The sequence below is a fragment of the Archocentrus centrarchus genome, chromosome 1 (genome assembly GCF_007364275.1).
Source record: "Archocentrus centrarchus isolate MPI-CPG fArcCen1 chromosome 1, fArcCen1, whole genome shotgun sequence".
Lineage (NCBI taxonomy): Eukaryota > Metazoa > Chordata > Actinopteri > Cichliformes > Cichlidae > Archocentrus > Archocentrus centrarchus.
In genome coordinates this window covers 26464478-26487840 of record NC_044346.1, presented here as the reverse complement: position 1 = coordinate 26487840, position 23363 = coordinate 26464478, and the positions used below count along the sequence as shown (strand labels likewise).

The 23363-nt window shown below is 39.2% G+C and overlaps 1 protein-coding gene across 1 annotated transcript in view; it reads right to left on the bottom strand.

Annotated features, from left to right (window-relative positions):
• LOC115778662 (sphingosine kinase 1-like) overlaps positions 1–23363 on the bottom strand; it is a 47475-nt gene that overhangs the window by 11892 nt on the left and 12220 nt on the right. The window contains exons 2-4 of the mRNA XM_030726868.1: positions 13673–13822; positions 3372–3466; positions 2099–2214 (exon numbers count right to left, since the gene is read on the bottom strand). Of these exons, the coding sequence (XP_030582728.1) occupies positions 2099–2214; positions 3372–3466; positions 13673–13822 (361 nt within the window). The remainder of the gene's footprint in view (positions 1–2098; positions 2215–3371; positions 3467–13672; positions 13823–23363) is intronic.

Genomic DNA, 23363 nt, shown 5'->3' with positions numbered 1-23363 from the left:
AAATCTTTTTGTGTTTTGATGTTATATTTAGTGTAGCCCTCAAGGACCATAACGATATCCTTGACCCTCGATGTAGTAAATGTTAGCATTAGCGATACTGCCTTGGAGTGGTTCAAGTCATATCTGACTGACAGAAGTTTTTCTGTCGCTGTGGGTAAATTTTGTTCGTCATCTGCCTCCCTGCCATGTGGTGTACCCCAAGGATCCATCCTCGAGCCCCTTCATTTTAATATTTGTTTACTTCCTCTTGTCTATGTTATCAAAAAACACAATGTCCCATTTCATTCTTATGCAGATGACTGTCAGATTTACTTACCACTGAAACGCAATGACCCTAACTCCCTCAGACCTTTGTTAGAATATCTTAAGGATATCAGAGTGTGGCTGGCTCTGAATTTCTTACAATTTTATTGAAAATAAAACAGAGGTCATTATAATTGGGCCAAGTGGCCCAGGTGTTCCACTGTCTGATTTGGGTCCACTTCCATCCAGTTGTGACCAACCTTGGGGTTAAAATGGACACAGCTCTTAAAATGGACGAGATAAATACAGTGGTGAGAAATGGCTTTTTTCAGCTGAGGCAGCTCTCCAAAGTCAAGGCTTTTATATCTTTTTGAGATTTAGAGAGTCCTGCATACATTTGTGACCACTTGCCTTGAATGTAATGCACTTTATGTTGGCATTGACCAGGCTTCATTGTCGCACTTACAAATGGTCCAGAATGCTGCTGCTTGTCTGCTGACAGGAACATGTAAATGTGAGCACAATACCCCTGTTCTTGCTTCTCTACACCGGTTGCCTGTCTATTTTAGAATTAATTTTAAAATTTTGTTGTTTGCCTTAAAAGTTTTGAGCGGCTTGGCTCCCACACACTTGGCAGATCTCTTAGACATATGCACCCCTCAAAGGTCTCTCAGATCGCCTGACCGGTTACTTCTTGCTGTCCCCATGTTGAGACTGAAACACTGGGGCAACCAAGCCCCAAAATTATAGAATGAGTTGCCCCTCCATGTTAGGCTGGCCCCAACACTAGAGGTTTTTAAGTCTTACTTAAAAACGCACCTTATCTATAAGGCATTTCAAAATGAATATTAGTTTCTAGTCATTTTTAGTCATTTTTGGTCACTTTTTTTCATCTTATTCTTTTCACTTTATTTCACATTTTTTTGTACATATTATTGTTTAATGGTTACTGTTATTTTTTTAAGTTCTTTTCCTTTTTGTTTATTATCTGCGTTGTATTTTATTGCTGTCATTCAGAGTGCTCTATAAATAAAGTTGGATTGGATTGGATAGGATAGTAAAGGTTTCAGATCCAAACTGATGACACTGTAGTTCATAAACCACAACGATGTCACTAGTCTTTCTTTTTAAGAATGAATGGTATTTGGTAGTAGCTTCTGCTACATGAGCCTTAAAACATTAATATGGGCTAATACATATGCCGACACCAGCTGAGGACAGACAAATGATTAGACTGCTGTTAATTTACTATTAGCTGATATATGGTTTGATATTTAAAAATCATCCCATTCTTTCTATTCTCTAACTCATCTTTTCTGTTGTGTTCTGGCTGAATGATCTCTAAACAATAACTCATATGAATGAGTCATTAAAAATTAATTCAGAAGAAGAGAGTACATTTATCTGCAGTGATAATGCAAATAAATACATCATATTTATTTTTGTAACATCTGGCATCCACAACATTTTACACTGGAGCAGGAAAAAAAAAAAAAACTGTTGTTATATGACTGATAAGAAACTGAGAAACATCAGTACTTCTACAGCCTCCACTGATCCAGACTCAGTGTAATGCTGTGGCCCAGGTCGGTATGTTTCCAGACTGATTAAAGTGGTTTCTGTGGCGCTCTACACTAAAGGTTTATCATGAAACTAATCATTTTCACTACTGAATGAATCTGGTCATTGGTTATTTATAACTTATCTTTAAAATAGCAATAACAAAACAGCTTTATTTCTAAAAAAACATCTTATTGAGTTTTATTTTATTCGTCCCATAGTCTAAGACCAAAAAAAAAAAAAAGGTTGAAGGTTTTGAGAGAGTGCTGATGACTGATTTGTGTGTGGGCCTCACCCAGAGTAATGATGTATGGATGCAGCCAATGCGTTGCCAGATCCACCAGGAAGGATACCCAATGGTATCCGGATGGCCTCCTCCCAATCTGACCTTTCCAGCAGACCATTTATCACCTGATACACAGAGAAAATACAGTTTCAAAAAAGGTGCCCCAACCAATTTACTGTGTCAGCTAGCCAGTGACAGATATACTGTACACTATATGGACAAAATTACTGATCCACCTACACATTGCACCTCGGCCATGGAAATCTAATTCATGAAGCTCCTGGTGCACATTTTTTGCACTGATTTCAATGCCGAAGGAGGTCTGACTACACTGTGTACAGTACTCTCAGCAAAGTCTCCAGCACATCCAGCATCACAGTTTAGCAGACTCAGTGCAGAGTTGAATGGTGTTGCTAAGCACCAATCCATCCATCCATCCATCCATCCATCCATCCATCCATCCATCCATCTTCTTAGTCACTTGTCCAACTCAGGATCATGGGGGGGCGAAAGTGGGGTACACCCCCGGACAGGGGGGTGGTACAATTTATGCTCCTATTCACACCTATAGACATTTTAGAATCACCAATAAATCTAACATGCATGTCTCTGGACTGTGGGAGGAAGCCAGAGTACCTTAAAAAAATCCATGCAGGCACAAGGAGAACATGACGGGTTCAAACTAAGAACCCTCTGTTGCTGTGAGGCTAACCACTGCAACACTGTGTCACCCAAGTTGCTAACTATTGTATGAAATACTTTGGTGGGCAGTTAATAAACAATAACCCATCATTTCCCCTTTTCAACTGTAATATACAGTACTATAGGTACATGTAAAAATACTTTCTTACTCCCTCAAAATTGTCATCAGCTCCAAAAGTCCAGTATTGGTCAGGCTCTGTTAGTCAGCATCAAGCCCTGAAGTACAAACTTTTGTACAGTATTACTTTACATTGCTAATACTCTAGTCATGTGTCCACAAAGAGAGTAAACTGTTGTGTTTCCTCAATTGTAATCACTCATTTGACTTATGTAAATAATCATTTTTATTAAATTTGACAGGTAGAGTAGCTGACTGCTGTTTCTATTTGTCTGTGAGCAGCAGTGGCCAGGCTGCAACTGATGCTTTTCTTTTTTGATCGGCCACTTACATTTCTAGTTATTAAATGTCAGAAAATACCCAAGTCTTTACAAAAAATTATTGTTTCTTCATTGAAGACCACTGAACATCCCACAGTTGTGTTCTTGGTTATGAATATAGTGCAGGCATGTCTGTCTTTACTTCATAGAGAAGTCCATCTCCTGACATGATGACTAAAGCATCCCACTGCGACAGGTCGGCCTCTCTCACCATCTCCCGGGCGTGATTCTGCCACTCTGCAAAACAAACAGACAAAATATGTAAAGCATGTTGACTCATGCAGGTTTGTCTTTCCTGCAAAGGAATCTTAAAAGGAGGGCAGCTTCACTCAGAGAAGGTCATGGTTGGCACTCATAGAGGTTTGGATACTTGTGTTACATCTGGAAAGCACAACCATGTGTGCACAGTCAAAGGATAGAGCAACATGACACAAACATGGACATCTGAGGCAGTCTGAGTAGATTCCTCCTTCATTTTAATCTTCCTCTACTTCCCTGTCGGTTTACAAATTAAAGTATCACCGTGGGAGGGAAAGTTGATATATGGTCTTAAATGAAGTGTCTGGCACAGCGCCAATTACATTGAGAGAGCTAAATTACTCAGAGCACTCTGTCAAATTAGTCCAAGGTTGAACAATCTGATGTGCGTCTGTTGTTACTGGACCAGCTGCTTGAATGACACAGGGCTAAAGTTTTTCTATTTGTGATAAAAGCTTAGACTTTAAAATGAGACAAAAAAAATCCACAGAGGTACAAAGGAGGTACAAATACCTACTTTCATAAAACTTCAGAAAAAAAAATGACAAAAATGACAAATATCAGTTTAGCCAATTTATTCTGGACATGTCAACAAACGCTCTGTGGCCTTCATCACAGCAACAAAACTGGAATCATAGAATTTTAGTTCAGCACCACAGATGAATATACGAGGGGAAGCACATCCTTGTCAAAGACTGAACTTTCCTAAATCGTTCTTAGCCATGAGTAGTTGGAAGGTTTCATGTTTGTAAAGCTGTCACGTTTTAACATTTTCTTGCAGAAGCCTTGTGGGGTTTATTTAAAAATCAGGATTTTGAATATCCTTGTCTCGCTTGTTTGCCCTTGTAGAGATTCTTTGCATCTCTCTCTCTCTCTGTCAAAGTCTCCTGTTGAGTGTCTTTGTCAACTTTGTGAAGGTAAAAGGCAGGAGTGCCATGAGGTTTGACCCCCCCCCAACACACAAAACATGAAGGTAATGATGACCCATTTTGATAAAAAACAGGCTGCATGAGGATGACAAAAAAGATGATGGTTATTAAAATAATGTCACTGGATTTCTCTCTATATCTGTATCTCCACTAAAAGTACAGGTTGGTATTTAGTATTAAGTTTTCATTGCAGTGGTTATATTTCATACTGACAAAAGCTATTAAGAACATCTTTTATTTTTTAATACCACAGGGCAAAACACACTGTTTGGCTAAATATGTTTTTTTAAAGGAACACAGAAGCCAGATACTGCTCTTATTCAGCATCTGGTTAGTTAAGCTTAGCATAAAGGCTGGACGCATACCACTTTTCCACTAATGCACCTCCAGTGCTGGTGCTGGTGGAGGGCCAGTTCTGTCTTAGTGCCTTTTTGGAGCCAGGCTACATTTCGACAGCTCTGAAAACAAATTAGTACATAGCATAACAAGCAGAAGCTGAAATAATTTTTGTAGAAAGAAAACTTAAGGGGATCAGAGCCATGATTCAGAGTCCTCTTGTGCAGATTTTTGTACACAGGAATAAAAAAGGACAGACCTCCTGCTACAGTTATTTGCTAGAATGTAATTCCAAATGATAGCTATTGTTTGGCTAAAACTGCATATTGCATGTGATCACTCAACCACAGGTATGTGCATGCTGTGCATGCAATGCTGTGGCCCAGGCTGGTATGTTTCCAGACTGGTTAAACTGGTTTCTGTGGAGCTCTCCACTAAAAGTTTATCATGAAACTAATCATTTTCACTACTGATGAATCTGGTCATTGGTTATTTATAATTTATAACACAGAAATAAATGCATAAAAATGCACCAGTACGCAATAGGGGTAAAAGTTAACATTCTACTGTATTGTTACATAAAATATAATTTTATGGAGTTTCTACAAGTCAGTTTTGACCTTCTTAGTTTTATCTACACCTTGCAAGTTCCAGATACCCATCAATTCAATGTCTTAGCTACATATTTGTTGACACCTGTCAACAACTTGAAAAGCAGCAAAGAGCAGCAACTCAGCCAATAGAATGGCCTAGTTCTTATATACCGCTTTTCTACTCAGTCAGAGCACTCAAAGCGCTTATACAACACGTTTTTTACATTTACCCATGCACACCCATTCATACAAGCACTTCCATATTAACTAAGCTAAGAGCTTTTTAATTATATAACATCCACACACATTCACACTCCGACGGAACGGTCGGAGAGCAACTTGGGGTTAAGTATCTTGCCCAAGGATACATTGGCATGTAGCCTGGAGTAGCCAGGAATCGAACCCCTGACCTTCCGATCAGTAGGTGACCTGCTCTACCTACTGAGCTACAGCCACCCCTTAAACACTGCAATAGTCTTTGTTTGTTGACACACACACACACACACACACGGTCCTCTAGTGAGAGATCTGATTTCTCTTTCTCTCTTCTTGCTTCTTCTTCCCTAAAATCCGCAGAATGAAGGAACTGATTCCTCCTTATCAGTCCAGTCACATCATATTTGCGTATCTATGCAGAACCTGAACACCAAAAAAAGGTTTAAAAGGCTCCAATCAGCAACAAAGCTGCAGAGCAGCGACACTGCAGTGTGGCTGAAGAATAGCTCCCTGCATCAGTTAAGCTATTAGGGGATGGAGATAATCCACACGGTGCTTGTTATGATTTTTAGAGTAGTTGCTGCAGTGGAGGACACAAAAGCAAGTACTGTTGCAAGTTCATGATTCTGGCTTTGAACTGGTATTGAAAGCAACGTACCAACTGCAATTTCATGTTGAATGTTGAACAACATTTGACTGACTTTGGAACTGCGTCTCTACACAGATTGGCAGAGCTGTGAAAACGAGGGCGGCAGATGGCTACAACAGAAGATTACTGGCTACTGCGTTAGGATTATGATGAAGACAGATACAATTACAGCACATTATAAAATACATTTGGTTTCACAGAAAATACTGTTGCAGAAGTCAATGTGCTGTGTGACTTGCATGTCTACACTGCATGCTGTCACATTTAACAAAATTACTTTGTCCTCAAACATGAAGCACTAATTTTGAGTAAAATGCAACTGTTATATATAAAAATCAAAGGTTTATCTATTCAAATAATTAATCATTAAGGAAAATATTCTTGGTATAAACTGAATGCATACCAATCCAGTAAATTTTATTTTATATTGTACTTGTGTAACAGAATTACATGGAAAATCTAGATGTAATCAAATTACTTAAAGTCAGCATTTTGGGTATAAATATGTTTTGAGTGCAACAAACTCTTGAAACTTTTTATTTTAATCATTTGGTCATCAACACAATACATGCAGTTTTTAGGTAACTTTGAATACTGAAATTAAGAGTTGTGACACTCCACATTCATTTAGGCAGGGGTCCAAATAACTGCCCACAGGCGTTACTATGATGGCTGACGAGTGGTGAGATTTGCCTCTATAAGGATTTTATCATCAGTCTTAGCCGACTGGCTTAGAGTAAAATCCTGTCACCAGCTGACTGACTGGTCCATCTGTAGCATCAGCTCCTGTAAAGGTCCTTAACAGCTGCAGCTACTTGAAAATAAACCAATCTTGTTTGGGTACACTTCCTTAAATGCCATTCTTTTTGAGAGGACAGGCTCACTGAATTACATTATAGTTTTCAGATTTCAAAATCCTTTGTTGTGATGATTTAAGTCCATGTAGGGTAACAGGAAACCTCGTCCTCCTGCCGACCTTAATCTTCCAACTAAAGGCAGCTTAATGAATCTCCACCTTGCTTTTCACATGTATTCTGCCTGCAGCTCTCTTTAAGCAGCTGCATTCGTCCACCAACATGACAGCAGGTGATGACAGTTAAACAGAACCGCATAGTGAATGTGTGTGTGTGTGTGTGTGTTGATACAGCAGGAAACACTAAACACTGTGACAGCTTACTCAGCTGCCGGGAGCGGTCTGATGGTGTATCACACAAACTTTGAATATGCACACATACACACTCAGTGCCTTACAGTCTCTCTCTCACAGACACACAAGTGGCGACTGTGTTCAATTTGTGGAGTAACACTGACTTATAATGACTTATTTTTATGAAGTTTTGTGTTTTTAAGCACAGTATAGCAACATCCCCACTTGTAATTGAGTTCTTTCTGAAGGAAAAACTGTCCCTGAGAATAACTTGTACATCAGATGATAATTAGTTGCCATTAAAACAGCCAGGCATTTGGCATGTGTCTACAGAAAACATATTTTTTTGTAGTTGTGTGATTCCACAGCCTCGTTCACTGCTGAACAACATCACACAAATGCACAAGTCTTTCTAAAATTCATGCCACTCTGCAACAATTGCAGAAATTGCCACTGAAGCAGGTCTTTTTAACTCCACTGACCCAGCACTTCTGTCTGAGGATGTATTTGCAGTAACAGAAACACCCCTCATCATGGATCCATGGAGACTCGAATGGGTTGTGCCAAAGGTTGCGCAGCACTGACAGACTCTTCCTGCCCTCGGTTCAGCCTCAACCATGATCAGCCAACAGGAGTTCAAACACCACCGCCCTCTTTGTGGTTTGCCAGAGGAAAAAGTACCTCATCGGAGTAACAGTGAAGCTACTTTACAAGTTGGACCCTAAGTTCCTTTACACCAAGCTACAACTATAAGGTGGTGAGGTGGTAACCTCCAAATTAAACAAGCCAATCCACAATCATTATCTGCACTGGCTCCCCAGCTCTCAAAACCTAAAAGTGATTATCCCGAAGAACGGTAGAGTCTGGAAATATATCTTTTCTGCTTGTTTCCAGTGACCCAAAGTAAGAAACCAAATATTTTACAACAAAGTCACAAAGGTGAAAGGTGATTTTTTTTTTAACTGAATTTCAGAGTAAACTCAGTAAAGAACTGTCACTGTCAATCTAAGACTGTCACTTAGATTGACAGACTCATACTATTGGATTGGCTGTGGCTCAGGAGATAGAACGAATCGTCTACTAATTGGTCATCAGCTCGATGCCCAGCTCCTTCAGTCTTAATGCCAAAGTGTACCCAGGCGAGTTATGGAACCCGGTTAAAGGTGCTTAAAGGGATAAAATAATTAAGTGCTGTATGAATGTGTGTGTGAATTTGGCTTGTAGTCTAAAAATGCTTTGAGTGCTCAGTAAGAATAGAAAAACCCTATGCAAGTTCCAGTCTGTTTTATAAACTGTAAAACAATTAATAATGGCCAAAATTAAAAAGGGACCCATCATGCTTTTTCTTGTTTTATGTTTCCAGCAGTTTTTTCTACTTTTGGATGTTTATGATGTCAGAGAGAAGCACATACCTGCTGATAAATGGGCAGCCACAGAAGAAAGTTGGCTCAAAGGGAGGAGAAAATGTACTACGATAATTTGTTTCAGACAGTGGATGCAAGGATGGTCATGGTGGATTCAAAAATGTTTGCTAAATGTTATTCCATGAAAGTGACAGACTGTACCAGCACAGCTTTTACTGTTCCATTATCAGTGTCAAAACAACAGAGAGGATTCAGATTTTTTTGTCATTGTTAAAAAACAAAACAAAATTCCATTAGTGGCAGAAAAATATTGGACCAATAAAAAATAGAGCTGAAAATGAGCATAATAGGTTCTGGTTAAAGGAATAAAATATCTTAATTTCTGATCTCTACTTTGAGTCATCACAAAATGTGGACAGTTACATTTTGATGACGTGAGCCAGTAAATATCTTTTCTGCCTGGTAAATACCCACATCTGTAAATTTCCATCTTTGTGACTGCTGCAATTTGTATCTTCATGTGTAAAATTGGCGGCATCGCTTTAAGCATCACTACCCAGACAATTTTGTGCCTGGATGTGCTGTGTTATCTCCCAGGATTTATGGCATTTGAGATCAATGTCTCCTTACTATTTTGAGCCATTACTGAGGAAAGTTGTCTGCAGCAGCTGTCAAAATGTCACTTGTTTTGTGCAGCTTTATTACATGGCTCCAATGTGATTTCCTGGATTCCTGTTTAAACAGGATTATGTTGTATTTTTAAACAGTTTCCTTTCAAAATTTTGTGGGATATAGGAAGATTCCTGCTCTCTTGTTGCCCTTTCTTCTAGTGTTCATGCAATAAATGTTTTAAACATCCTAACATGGGCCACAGCAGAGAACAGTGCTCCAAGATGTACAGCGCATTTCAAAAGAACATGAAGAGTGTTGTCATAAATGAAAGAACAAAAGACTGAACAAGAAAGACAGAAAAAGGAACATCACAGCAACACAGTTTCAGGGAATATCCGTCTCTTCTGGTAGATATTTGTAATCTCTATTGAGTTTATGAGTCTGAGCAGAAACGCATGACATTGTTTAATTAATATTGTCTGACAGTCATCTTAGGGTGCCTGTGAGGAATCAGCGGGCCTTCTTTACATGTGCACTAACAAGAACATAACCACACACAGATCAGCACACTCTCTCCTCTACACCGGACCCCCACAGCAGTGCACTCATCCTTCATGCATCGTCCACCCCTGGCAGTGCCCACAGCTGCCACACAGCAGGATTCAATAGAGTCTGTCCACTTTTGTTAGCATCCGCATACAAGAGCATCCACAAACGCTTCCAGCCATATGCTGCGTACAGATGCCTCTAGCACATGGGAACAGCTATACATGCTCTTAGAAAGTGAGAGTGGCAAAAAGCGCTTTGAGTGCTCAGACTGAGTAGAAAAGCGCTACATAAGAACTAGTCCAATGATAACTGCCTGGAGGTGTTAAAAAGATGGTTGCTGAGTGGGATTACTTGTTTCTAGAAGGACTCTGACTCTGTGAACGTCATGATGCACAGAGCTGTCTGTTAAGCTTTATTTCTGATATAACTGTTTTGGTCACTGTTACACCTGTTTTGGTCACTGTTACACCTGCTGGATGTTCCACCTTTAGCGTGCAGAATTAAGTATGCTCAGAGTTTGACACTCAGACTGTTTTTATATTCACCTGCTGAAAAATAAAAGGTTCTCCAAGTACACAAATAAACTGAACTGGAGCCTACAAATACTACAACAGCAAGTTTATTAATCTATTCAAATGGATTTTCACCAAAACATTTTGTCTTTAATCACCTGCTCCGTACATCTCTGAACATGCCTGTTGGAGATATTTAGTACTTGAGGCATCATTCGGGGCCATTTGGGAGGGATTAGAGAAAAATATTTTTCAGAAGTTGATCAGATTGTCCATCACTGTTGTAATCAAGCTCTTCTTTCAGTGGTCATACTGTTGCATAGATGTAGATTTGAGGATTAATCTATTCTTATTTGTTCTCTGGGATTAACTTGTCTAAAAGTACATCTCTTTTAGTCTTTTCGACATTCTCTGCACAGCACCAGTCAGAGGATTTCTTCTTCTTTTTTCCTGACTATGATTCGCTCTCTGTCTGCCCTCCTTTTCTTTCTCTGTGCACCTCCAACTGTGATGAAAACAATATTTTTTTGTCTGTTAACTGACACCGCACTGATTTATGAACAAACACAGACAGAGGGCAAAACTCAAAATGACACAGAAAGAAAAAAAATCCATAGAATGATTTTTGAAAGCATCGAAATCCTAACTGCTGATGAACTGTCTGTCATGATACGGTATTAAATAAGTTTCTAATAATGCACTATATGATCATTACTATCCAGAGTAGATTACAGAGATGCCTAGGAACATGTCAGAATTGGGTCCTGTGAGATTATATCAAAGCAAATCAGAGCTAAAGTGGATTTTGTGTGGAATGTGTGTTTATGATGGACGTGTGTTTATCCATATGTGTATTTGACTGTGTGTGCACAAGTTTATTACATAACAGCACAGCATGCTTACGGCTCAGAGGCAGTTGGTCAACATAATGATGACAACAGCATGAAAACAAGAAGAGGATACGCAGACAGAGAGGGAAAGAAAAGTAGGGTGCCAGGTGCCAGTATTTTGGCCTGTGCTGTGCTGTGTGTATGACTGTGTGTGTTGGTTGGTTTTACCATCGACTGTCTTTTACGGCCATGCTAGTGGGAGGTATGCGAGGCTGTGTCATGAAGTGTGATTAAAAAGTTACAGAAATACACTCATAAAACTTACAAACCTTGCCTGTTTAAGATCATCATCCTGCCCACTGCTGGACCGATTTCAGTGCATCTGCTATTTTTAGAGTACTCCCTGGAAATCCTATTATGACCACTCACATGTTCCCTCTGTGATTTCACCACAAACCTTAAACATCAACTTGTCTTTTAAACTTGTTAAAGCTGTTTCTCTGGCTACACCTAAGCAGTTTTTAGTTAAAAAGCCTGCAGTCTAAGCCCAAAATCAGTTAAGAGATGCCATAAGCATGCTTGTCCTTTGTTTTTAAAGACACTGACAGATTTTACTTTAAGAATTAGTTACTGTAATGTCTCTTAGGATGAACATTTTATGTGCCATTGTGACTTTTTTGGCCGCATCAACATAATTGTTCGCTACTGGCCTTACTCAGAAGCTTTGCCTCCCTGCAAATGGAAAACGGCATCCATGGGAAAGTTCCAAGGAGAAATCCACTGCTGACTAAAGAGAACACAAAAGCTCATCTCACATTTGCCAAAAAAGATCGTGATGATTCCCAAAATTCTTGGGAAAATGATCTGTAGACTGACAAAATAGAAGTTTAACTTTCTGGAAGGTTTGAGTCTTGTTACATCTGGCATAAAACTAACACAACATTTCACAGAGAGAACATCATACTAACAGTCAAACATGGTGGTGGTAGTGTGATGGGGCTGCTTTGCTGCTTCAGGACCTGGACGACTTGCCGTAATTGATACAACCATGAATTCTGCTCTCAATGATAATGACAATGATCTGAAACACTCTACTAATTCCACTTTTGAATGGCTCAAGAAAAATAAAATGAAGAGCTTGGAGTGGCCAAGTCAAAGACCAGATGAAATCTTATTAAGATGCTTTGGCATGACCTTAAACAGGCTGTTCATGCTCGAAAAGCCTCCAGTGTGGCTGAATTAAAACATGCAACTCCATACTGAAAGGCACCAGCTGACCATGAACCTTTTAGCTTCACTGTAACACACTGCAGATGAAACTTTTCTTTTTGTCAATTCAAGGTCTTTTTATTCAGCTGCTAATTAAGCAATCAATCAACTGAGCCAGCAATTCAAATATCTCAGGAAGATGACTTGATTTGATTTATGTATTATAGATGATTTCTTTCAGTGCTGTATAGCAAATAGAGATCTTGCTCAAGGACTTTTTCCTCCTCGGATGGATTCATTAAATATTACTAGTTTATCTTGAAAGTCAGATACTCATGAATGCATCATGCACAAATCAAGCGTCTGTCTCGTTTTCCAAATGAGGATAACAAAAAAAAAAATAGCAAAGTGTGAATATTAATTTACATTTTCAAACCTTTGCAGGCTTTGAATGAATTACCGTATTTTTCGGACTATAAGCCGCTACTTTTTTCCCACGTTTTGAACCATGCGGCTTATAGCCCGGTGCGGCGTTTCTGTGGATTTTTCTTTAACCACCAGGGGGCTCTTTAGCAGGATATGAATCATGGGACGTCAAAGTTGGAAATCAAAGAAGAAAGCGCCAACAAGTGCTAGCAGCAGGCACAAAAGAGATTTTTTTCAAACTCCCTCATCATGGAAACCACAAAAAGAACTTCCTATGATGCCGCTTTTAAGTTGAGGGCTATCGACCTGGCACTACAGGAGGGAAATAGAGCCGCTGCACGTAAGCTCGGCGTGAACGAATCAATGGTGAATTGACTTGTTATAACTCAAATTTGGGGTTGTCTGTCCCCCTCTGCTGAGTGCCGAGTAATTGTGGAAAACCGAGAGCGGCGGAGATACCAGCGGCTTATAGCCCGGTGCGGCTTATATATGTACGTTTCCAGTTTTTTCCAAAAAATTTGTAGGTGCGGCTTATAGTATGGTGCGCTCTATAGTCCGGAAAATACGGTAGTCACAATTGTTTCATTCTTTGAGAATAAAAAGCTTGACTGTTTTGTTTTGTTTGTGTGCAGCACTATTCATACAGCTCTGCTGTCAAAGGATTCACACTTTTTCACTTCATACGTACATTAATTTGTTGTAGATTTAATTAAAATTCTTCTTCTCTCAATAACTCAAACCAAAATACTTTTTAATAAACGTCTATTGAAAAATCCAACAAAATTTAGCGCAGAACACATGCCTGTGACTCACCTGTGATAACCAGAGTGTGTACGATGCCGGCTTCGTTCAGCATCCGCTGAACGTGGTTGTTGTACAGCGTCAGTGCCTGTCCTTTCCCACTCTGCGGGTTCACTAACAGCATCATCCGACACGGGCGGGACCTTTGGCTCATCAACACTCCTACAACGGAGAGGAAAGAAAATGTGACAAATAAATAAATGTGCAAATACAATCAGATTGTGTACAAGTTTGAAGATACACCACAAAATGTTAATGAGAAACTGAAACTTGACTGCTATGACCACTGTTTTGAGAAACACTTTAAAGAAAGTGCTTGTCTTTTTGTCTGAATATTTTTCATACTGCAGAAGTTGGGAACCCTCTGTTATATCTATCTTTGATAGACAACCATAATCCTCCCCTTGTTTCCTTTAGTATTTTCTGTCCCTTCAGGATCAGTGGGAGGATGGCCTGGCAGGACGATGATTCTGTGTTCTGCGGTGCCATTAAAAAAAAATGGTTATGAATATTAATATAACAATAATTTTGAGGGAAAAGGTAGCCAAAAAAGTAGTAAAGCAAAAAAAAAAGAAAAAAGATGGAGATATTTTTCCATCCATTTCTTTCTGCTTATTCTTTTCAGGGTCTCAGGGGGCTGGAGCTGTTATAGGGCAAGAGGCAGGGTACACCCTGGATAGATCACCAGCTGGTCACAGAGCTAACACAGAGAGACAGACAACCATTCACACTCACATTCATACCTATGGGTAATTTAGAATCACTAATTAACCTAACCCCACTAAATGCATGCTTTTGGACTGCGGGAGGAAACCAGAATACCTGGAGAAAACATGCAAACTCCACACAGAAAGGCCATGGCCAAGGTGGATTTGAACCCACAGGACCTTCTTGCTGTGAGGCAACAGTGCTAACCACAGCACCACCATGCTGCCATGCCTAATATATGTATTAATTTTTATGCAGACAAGAAGCAAAGTTAATCAGGGTAATGTGTGCCAAGCTGCAACCCAAATTTGCATGCAGTTGGTTAATAATAAGGTCACCTAGAACCTTTAGCATTTAGACAACATTTCAGTAAGGGTACACACTTTGTACCAAGAGAGCAAGTAGTTTCTGTTGAAATACACAAAAGACACAACAGTAAATGTTGCTACATCAGAAAAGCCAGAAGCCAGGACACCTGGGAATCTGTGTGTCGATATATTTGGATATTTGGATGTACACACAAACAGGAGCCTTATCGCTCCCAACCAGCTTTGGTCTCATGTAAGGGAGAGGATGGAGGGGCCAAATGATTGTTACTACTAAAATATTTAATTAATTTCACAACAGGAAGGAACCAATAGAGTACCAGCCTGAATTGCACACCTAGGCCATGGGATAAAAGGTCATGATAATGCTTTCAGCAACAGAAACAATGCTGTAGCTTTGTTCTGCACATTAAAGTGATCGTGTGAATTGATCTTTGGCTGATGCATGCATGTTTTGGTATTTGTGCTGCATCAGCTGATGTTGCATTTTTAGTGTATTTTTATAATGTGGTAAATGTGCTATAATGTATTTAATCTTTTGCTGTTATTACTTACAGAATAATATACCCACAGCTACTACAAAACACAGCTGATTTATTAAAAAACCCACTGATAAAGTGACTTTGTGCACAGAACTGACAGAAAATTTGTGGACGCAAGCAGAAACAAAGGTCAGTGGCTTTGCACACAGACAGACACAGACACACACTCACACTAAATTAGTCTTACTACACAGTCTGCATCTCAAGATGAATGTGCGCAGCAGCGGCAAGCTCTTTGCTAAATTTTTAACTGCGGGGTGGATGCAAATTAGGATTTGAAACAGATATCAGAGGTTTACACAGATCTTACAAACACAGATCTCAAATCTTTTTAAAACACTGAAGAAGATGAGGTGGTGTGAGGGAGCTTAAAAATTAAAGAATGCAAGCTTAATTTTCTGTCATTTAAAAAATGTTAAAATGGTAGATGCTCATATTAAACATGGTAAAGTTTCAAATAATTAGGTCAGTATTTGTACAAGTGTGGGCCAAAAGCTCAGACTTCAGACTGCTCTAAGCACTCTTTTTTAAAACTCTTGAATCCTTATGATGTAAGCAAGAGGGGACGTCCTTCATACAGACTGACTAATCAAAGCAGCAGCGTCTACCTGCAGTTCACATCTTATGCTTATTAGGGGCAACCAGTTAGAAGAAAGCTGAATTAAATGGAAGAAAGGTAAAACGGCTTGTTTCAGATAGAGGCTGAACTGACTGACCCTGTATAAAATGAACAAGGGCTATTTTAACAATTAGAATCACACAAAGCTACTCTAACAGAGCAGGAAATTAACATAATAGGTCCATTTTATCTAAAAAATTAATATTATTTAATATGTGAGACAAGACTGTAAAAACACTGAAATAAAAGTACAATATGAGCCACAAGTTCTGAGAAATGAAAGATGATATCATGATATGTCAAATGCTTTAGAAAATTACAGAAACAAAATTTCTTACCACCCTACAAATTTGGAGCAAACTACCTTTTCTCCCCCCATCTCTTTCCTCCTCTCCCTTCAATGTGTTTTTGTGAGAGGTCAGGTGGGAAATATTTAAAATAAAAGGAGAAAGAAGCTCTGCAGAAGTTATCTGCTACATTTGACAAGCCGCAGCTGAGGGATCCTTTTACAGATAGGTACAAAAAAGTAAACTGCTAAAAATAGCACGATCCAATAAAATAGTTTTTGTGTCATGCCACAGCTCAATATCCAAAAACCCTGCAGTGATATTCCTCATGGAGAATCATCACACGTATTACAGCTGACTGGATTTTCATCCAAACGTGTCTCACAGATGATAAATGAGCAACAATAGGTGGAAACAACTCCAAATGCTTTGGTGATGAGTGTGTCTAACTGGTGAAATCCTAAATGACAGGTTGGGTTTTAATGGACACCAGGTTACACAGTGATTCTGCTGGAATGCAGAAAAACCGGTGGGATAAATGTTCCCATGTTATGACAACTTAACAATTTGGCCTGAGGTGAACTCTTCAGTGGTTTAGGCTTTTTGTTTTCCAATAATCCTGAACTGAAAGGCTGCCATAACCTTATACATTCTGTTGCCAGTTTATTAGGAAAATCTAAGTAATAATGAAGCATTTGTGGATTCAATTGGTAATTCTGGAAGCTGGACTTGGTAGTTCTGTTGGATCAAATAAACCAGAGAGGGGTTTCTAAACATGATCTTTGCTTATTGCTTTACAGCCAGTGGACATACCTGATTTCATTTGCTTATTGGATTTAATGTCCTTTTCCCCTCTCATTTATAAATGCTGTTTGGTATAACTCAATAGGGAACAGTAAATAAAGGAAAAATAAAAGTGGCACAACATTTAAATCACAATATAATAACTCAACATGCCAAATCCCTAAAGTGAGTGATATTAAACACATTACCGTATTTTCCGGAGTATAAGTCGCACTTTTTTTCATAGTTTGGCTGGGGGTGCGACCTATACTCCGGAGCGACGTATATGTGACATTTATAACACATGAACCAAAATACTCCAGCCACTTGACATCTCCGTGAACTGCAGCTTTAAGGCAGTCTTGCGTAACCTGTGGGCGCAGTGGATGATGGATGGAGAGCACAGCTTAACGGCAACTGGGAGAATGCGCCACCCAACTTTCCTGGAAGTCATTGGATGGATCAAGAAAACATGGGCTTCAGTGACAAACCATCCTGTTGGGATTCAGAAAGGCTGGAATAATTGGAACTGCAGCTGACGACGAGTCTGACTAACGCGACACAGAAGAGGAAGCGGCGCTTCGTCTACGGAGTGTACGGAATTGTTTAGAAGTGACACCGAGGATGAAGAATTCAATGGATTGATGGTTTGGTTAACTTGTTAGTATGTTCTTTATGCTATGGTTATCTGAATAACTTAATGTTACGTTAACATACTGTAGCGATTCTCTTAGTTAGAGAGCGTGTTGATGTTGTGGGATTTCGGACTGTTCGGGAGGTTCGTGAAGGCAGCATGGAGAGAGAGAAAAAGACCGAGAGCTTGCCTGTGTGTGTGTTGCTGTTCCGCTGTTGTAGTTGTGGTTGGTGTGGCTGTGGCCTACAGCAGCCGTTTTTCTGTTAATAAAGACGACCTTTGTTGTGAATATCGCCGACTTTGGAAGTGTGTTTACAACGTTACAATACCGAACACGTGTTCGTTGTGCGTCATGTAGCTGAATGTGCTACGTTAGCATAACGTAGGTGTAACCGTGTTCGTCCTGTTCTTTAATCCATTATTATTTTAAATTGCCGTACAAGATGGAATTTGTGCTCTGAGTCTCGGATTCTATCACCCCCCCCCCCCCCCCCCCCCCCCCCCAAAAAAAAGTGCGACTTATAGTCCAGTGCGACCTATATATGTTTTTTCTTCTTTATTATGCATTTTTTGGCTGGTGCGACCTATACTCCGGAGCGACGTATAGTCCGAAAAATACGGTAAGTATTTTAGCTACAATTAAAAGTTCACTTTATCCATTAAAAGGGGTCCACCCACACTCTCCCCACTACTGCTTTCAGTTTAAGGTCAGCAGGGCTCTAAAAACTATGGACTTTATGTAGGAAGTAATGTGACATGATTTCCTGTATATTTTCACCTTAATTCATTTTTTTAAGTATGCAACATAATTTTAGATACTTCTCTTTTTGTTTCCAAGAAGTCTGTTTTACTTTAATTTCAGTAAACCAAAAGAACTCGTTTCAGTTTCTAGTTTTGTGTTAGTTAACAATAATAACCTTATCCTTCATTTCAAGAATTCCTGAAGACTCACCCCAGACTGCACGCACAGTTTCTTCTATTTTGTTAATCAACCAGATTCTCTATTCTCCTTTTGACTTCCTGACTCCTTTTGACTTCCACATCACTCAGACCCAGTCTGAGTGATGTGGAGCGGAAAGCGGCTTCTGGGTCACTTCTGAAATGAGCCACGGCACACTTGGTGGAATTGTAAGCATTGTCTTGAGTTGGCACATTCAGCTCCAGTGGCCAAGGCAGAGCCTAAATGCAACTCAGGTGGACTCAGGTGGGTTTCCCCTGACCCGATGCTTTGTGGCATGGATGGATCCAGGAACAGCAACACTTTGCTCTTATTCTCCCACATTATCTTAGACAAATTCAGACTTGCTGGGGAAGTTTTATTTCACTTACAGTAACATAATCTAAACTAATGAATGTTATCTTCACTTCACTGGGTTCTGCTTGGTTCTGTTCCATGTATCTGGGAAGGGAAGAGCGTTTACACATGCAGTGGAGCAGAAGGTAAAAAAGACACAGACACAAAGCAATTGAGAGCATTGAGAGCGAGAAAGTAGTGCGACTAAATGAAAGCACAGTGAGCTGAAACTAAATAAGAGCACATTATATATATATATATATATATATATATATATATATATATATATATATATATATATATATATATATATATATATATATATATATATATAAAAATTTTCTTGGGTTTGTGGAAGGTCCCTCAAGTAACGGCGGGCAAAACCTGTATGTAACTATACATAATAATATCAGTCCATAAACTGGCATACAAGAAAGGTAGGTTAAGTCTTCTTTATAGCTGCAGAACATTAACGTCACATTTCCTTGTGTCATTTAGATTCAGTAATCTCAGAATCATGGCGACTGGACTCCTGAGGGAAAGACAAGAAAGTGCCCTCATGAATCAGCTGCACGACAGCTGGCACCGAATGCCCTGACCTTGCTTTGTGTGTGTGTGTGTGTGTGTGTGTGTGTTTGTGTCCCAACACCCACACAGCAGTCCTTGCTGGATAAACCCAGTCCTATGCCACTTCCTGTGTGGCACCCCTCCCCTTCTCAAAACATTCCAGAGGACACTATCTTCTCGTCTGTCTGTCCACGCTCCGGGTTTCCTCCTCTATCATTAACTCTGCTGCAGCAGCAACATGGCATGCATCTAATAAAAGATGCAAAGAACTGTACAGAAAAGCTTTTTTGCAATCTGGTGTAAGATAAGTGTCAGGTTGGTTTGTTTGTTTTTGATAGGTGAAGTCCTGACGGAAGCCCTGCTGACATAAATGCTAATCAGCGTCTTTTCAAAAAAATAAAAAATATGACTAACACTTACAGAAGAAACCAAACTGGCATGACTACACAGATTTAAAGATTGGTGGGAGAAAAAAAAAAGTTACTGTCTTGGATGAGGTGATGAAGTGAACTGTGCAAATCAGAAAGTAACCTCACAAACAATAATCAAGATGAAAAATGACAGGAAACTAGCAGGAACAAAGCTCTGCATCTCAACTACGTTTACTTGATCTGTGATTACAGACGTCTCATCTGCTCTCTTCAAACCAACAGCATGGGAACCGTCCCAGATCTTAATGGAATAATCACTGCCGAGGTATTCGCCACAGGAAATAACAACCTAAATGAAAGGGAAAATCCAGGAGCTGTTTAAAATAAAAAAAACATTTCTGGGAAGGTTCCTTATAGTAGCTTTCCGGGTGCATATAGAGTCTGAGAATAGACAGCTTTCTTTTTGGTTTTTGTACATCAGCTTGTATCAACCAGACACAGACATGAATGTTTCACGGTAAACTTCAAAAGCACTTATTCCAGTTTTTCTGTGTGAAACTGTCTGGCTTTTTGTTCCAAGTTCCAAAACTGCATTCTGTTAATTCAGTGTTTTTATTTGCTTGTATTTAGGATGGGACACAGGGAATTTCAGCATGTGGCATCTTCATTATTTCTATGACCTTACATGGTCACTGTTTCTATCCGGAGTGTGATCATTGCTCTACGACTCACTCTGACTAATAGTGATGACTTGCACATTCGTCAGTCAATTGTTCCTGCTATTTCAGTTGCTCATCAGCAGCGAAGTATGACAAAGCATCAACCGTCTGATTAAGAAATTATGATGTTGCAATCTTGATGAAAAATGCAAAAAAAAAAAAAAAAGTGCTGGGCTTTCATTACGCTTAGTTGAGTCCACATCTCACACCTCAGCCGGCATAACTTTGCAGATGGGACCAGTCAAACTGTCAAAATTGAATGAAAACTGGGGATTTGAAGAAAGAAGAGACATCAGAATACATTTTGCTTTAAGTCTAAATCACATATAGGAAAATATGATGAGTGATTACAAGTAGCCAAGTAAAGAAAAACAAAACAAGTTATAATTTAAAGCAAGAGATGTGGACATTTATGTCTTTCCTAGATGATAAATTAACTGACAAAAGACCCAATAAAACCACAGGCAACATGACATGACCTTTGTTGGCAGCTACACCTACAGAAGTCCAATATTAATGCACAAAAGTCACCTCCAGAGCATGTTAGAAGGAAAGACAGAAGGAAGGAAAGACAGATGCACCAGAGAGTGTGCTTCCACTTCTGCCTGTTGCTCAGTGGAGATTTGCACTCTAAGCCTTGACAACACCCATTAGGAGGGAATCCAGTTTCCACATTTAAGAGATTACTGGATTAACATGTATTTCGTACTGTATTTGACACAATACTTGTGCTCTTTCAGCCTTGCCTAATGTGACAGATGCATCAAGTCAAATTATTTAAATGTCAGCTATTCTCTAATGTGAATCTCATGAATTATGAATAATCTTGTTAGTAAATTAGCCCACCAAAACATGAGGAATAACAAAAGTTGTACCCACTTTAGTGATGAAAGCTGAGGGAAATGTTTCAAATACACTAGAAAGTATCACGCAGGTACAATGAATGTAATGACAGACTTTATATTATCTGTCTGTAAAGATTAATTTATAAAGGTTAATTAGCAAAAATTTATGAATGTAGCACAACATAAAAATGAAACTAGTGCCCTGTTTTTATGAACACAAAGCTATAACTATATAAACATCTTTCTTCTAATTTAATATTTTATGTTTGATACATGTGCTGATCACATACTTCTGTACTTGGATAACATTTTTTTTTTTGGATAACATTTTGAAGACTTCAATTATTTTTATGCTCTTGTACTGTTATACATTTTAAAATAACATGGTTTAGGAAAAGCAAAAAGGGATACTTAAGGTGCTATTAGTAGTTGTTTAGATTAATTTTCATTTTTGTTTTTTATAAATTAAATGTTTGTTTCGAGGTGTCATGTGACTTGAAGTTTAATGCATAGAAACAGCATGAATTATACCAGCTGAACTGTGAGCTACATCACGGCCTCAGTTCAGTCTCCAGGGCACATTAACAACTAAATGACATATCATGCATATGTTTCTGATGCCAAAACTAAACTTGATTTTCTTTTTTGTTGGAATTCCAAACACTCTGTTTTGCATATTCTTCTTCTATACATTCTGTCTGAGTTTGTTATTGTTTGTGTTGGTATGACATTGATAATCGCACCATTTTGTGCTGCTTTCCCATAGGCTGGTTAGCAGCCTATGTAGTTTCTTTCCAAATTTCTGGCATTGTCTGGATTTTTCCCAGGTGATCGTTAGATCAACCTCGCCCAGGAGAGGGTGAACCGTCAAACCAAAGATATCTATCATGTTGGTCATCTTTTATCAGCACAGTGTATACCCAGCTTTATCGCCTGTTTGTACAAACCCATGATATTAAATTTTCCAGGTTTCAGAAAACAATAATGCATGCATGCATGAAAGGCCCTGACAGCCAATTTTAGAGTGAAATTTTAGGTTAAGACTTTCTGTTTCAAATTGAATCACAGGCTGTGCCTTTAAAAGAAACCACATTTTGTCTCACTGGATCTAACTGCAGGAGCACTTAACTGCACTGAGGTGATAACTCTTAAAGCGGTCTGTAAATCAAAGAGCTGAAGCTCCTCAAGCACACAAGCAAATTTCTGCTGAGCCAGAACCACAAAGGGTGTGGAAGGCAGAGCAGCAGGAGGAGGTGGCTGTGGTTAGCCTTCTGTAAATCTATATTAAGGAAGGCAGAGAGTTTACGACACTGAGGTTTGAATTGAAATCACCCTGCAATGTATATTATGCAGCTGTCCATACAGTACCCGAGCTAAGAGATAAATGAGCTGTGTATGAGCGAGAAAGATTGTGAAAGGAGAAAGAGGATGTAATAACTGTCTGTCTCTCTGTGGAATAATTTGCATTCCATATGTGTATTTTAGGCCTTTTAGGAAAGGAGGTTAGGCTGCTGCAAGAAAACAAACTACAAGTAAGATTTTTAATTAACATTATCCAAGCTGGCCTTTTGTTCAACTGTTTACTTCATGCAACTATTAGTGAGTTTTACATAAACTCATTAGACAAGAGAGCAAAGCAAGATATTAGAAAGTAGAAAAAGTAGAAAAAAAGCTATATATAGGAAACGTTGTGTGCTGCTGCTGTATGGAAAAATGCAAATGTTTCTAACCTTTTAAAAAAAACCCACAACCACTTTTTTTAACCACTTACTCTTAGGTGAAGCAGCTGCTCTACAGGCTAAATGGTCTAGATGTGGTTGCTGCTGTCGGCATATCAAAGAATGATTTGCGAGGCCTTTTCTGAGAATAGAAATTTGGCTAAGCACCGGAGGTTTTCTGTGCCTGCTGGTATAATGCACAGAGAGTCATCTTCTTGTTTGCATTCAGCTCCTGCATCTATATCGAAGTCTGACAGAGTTTCCTTGGAGCGTATTAGATTGTTTGCGTT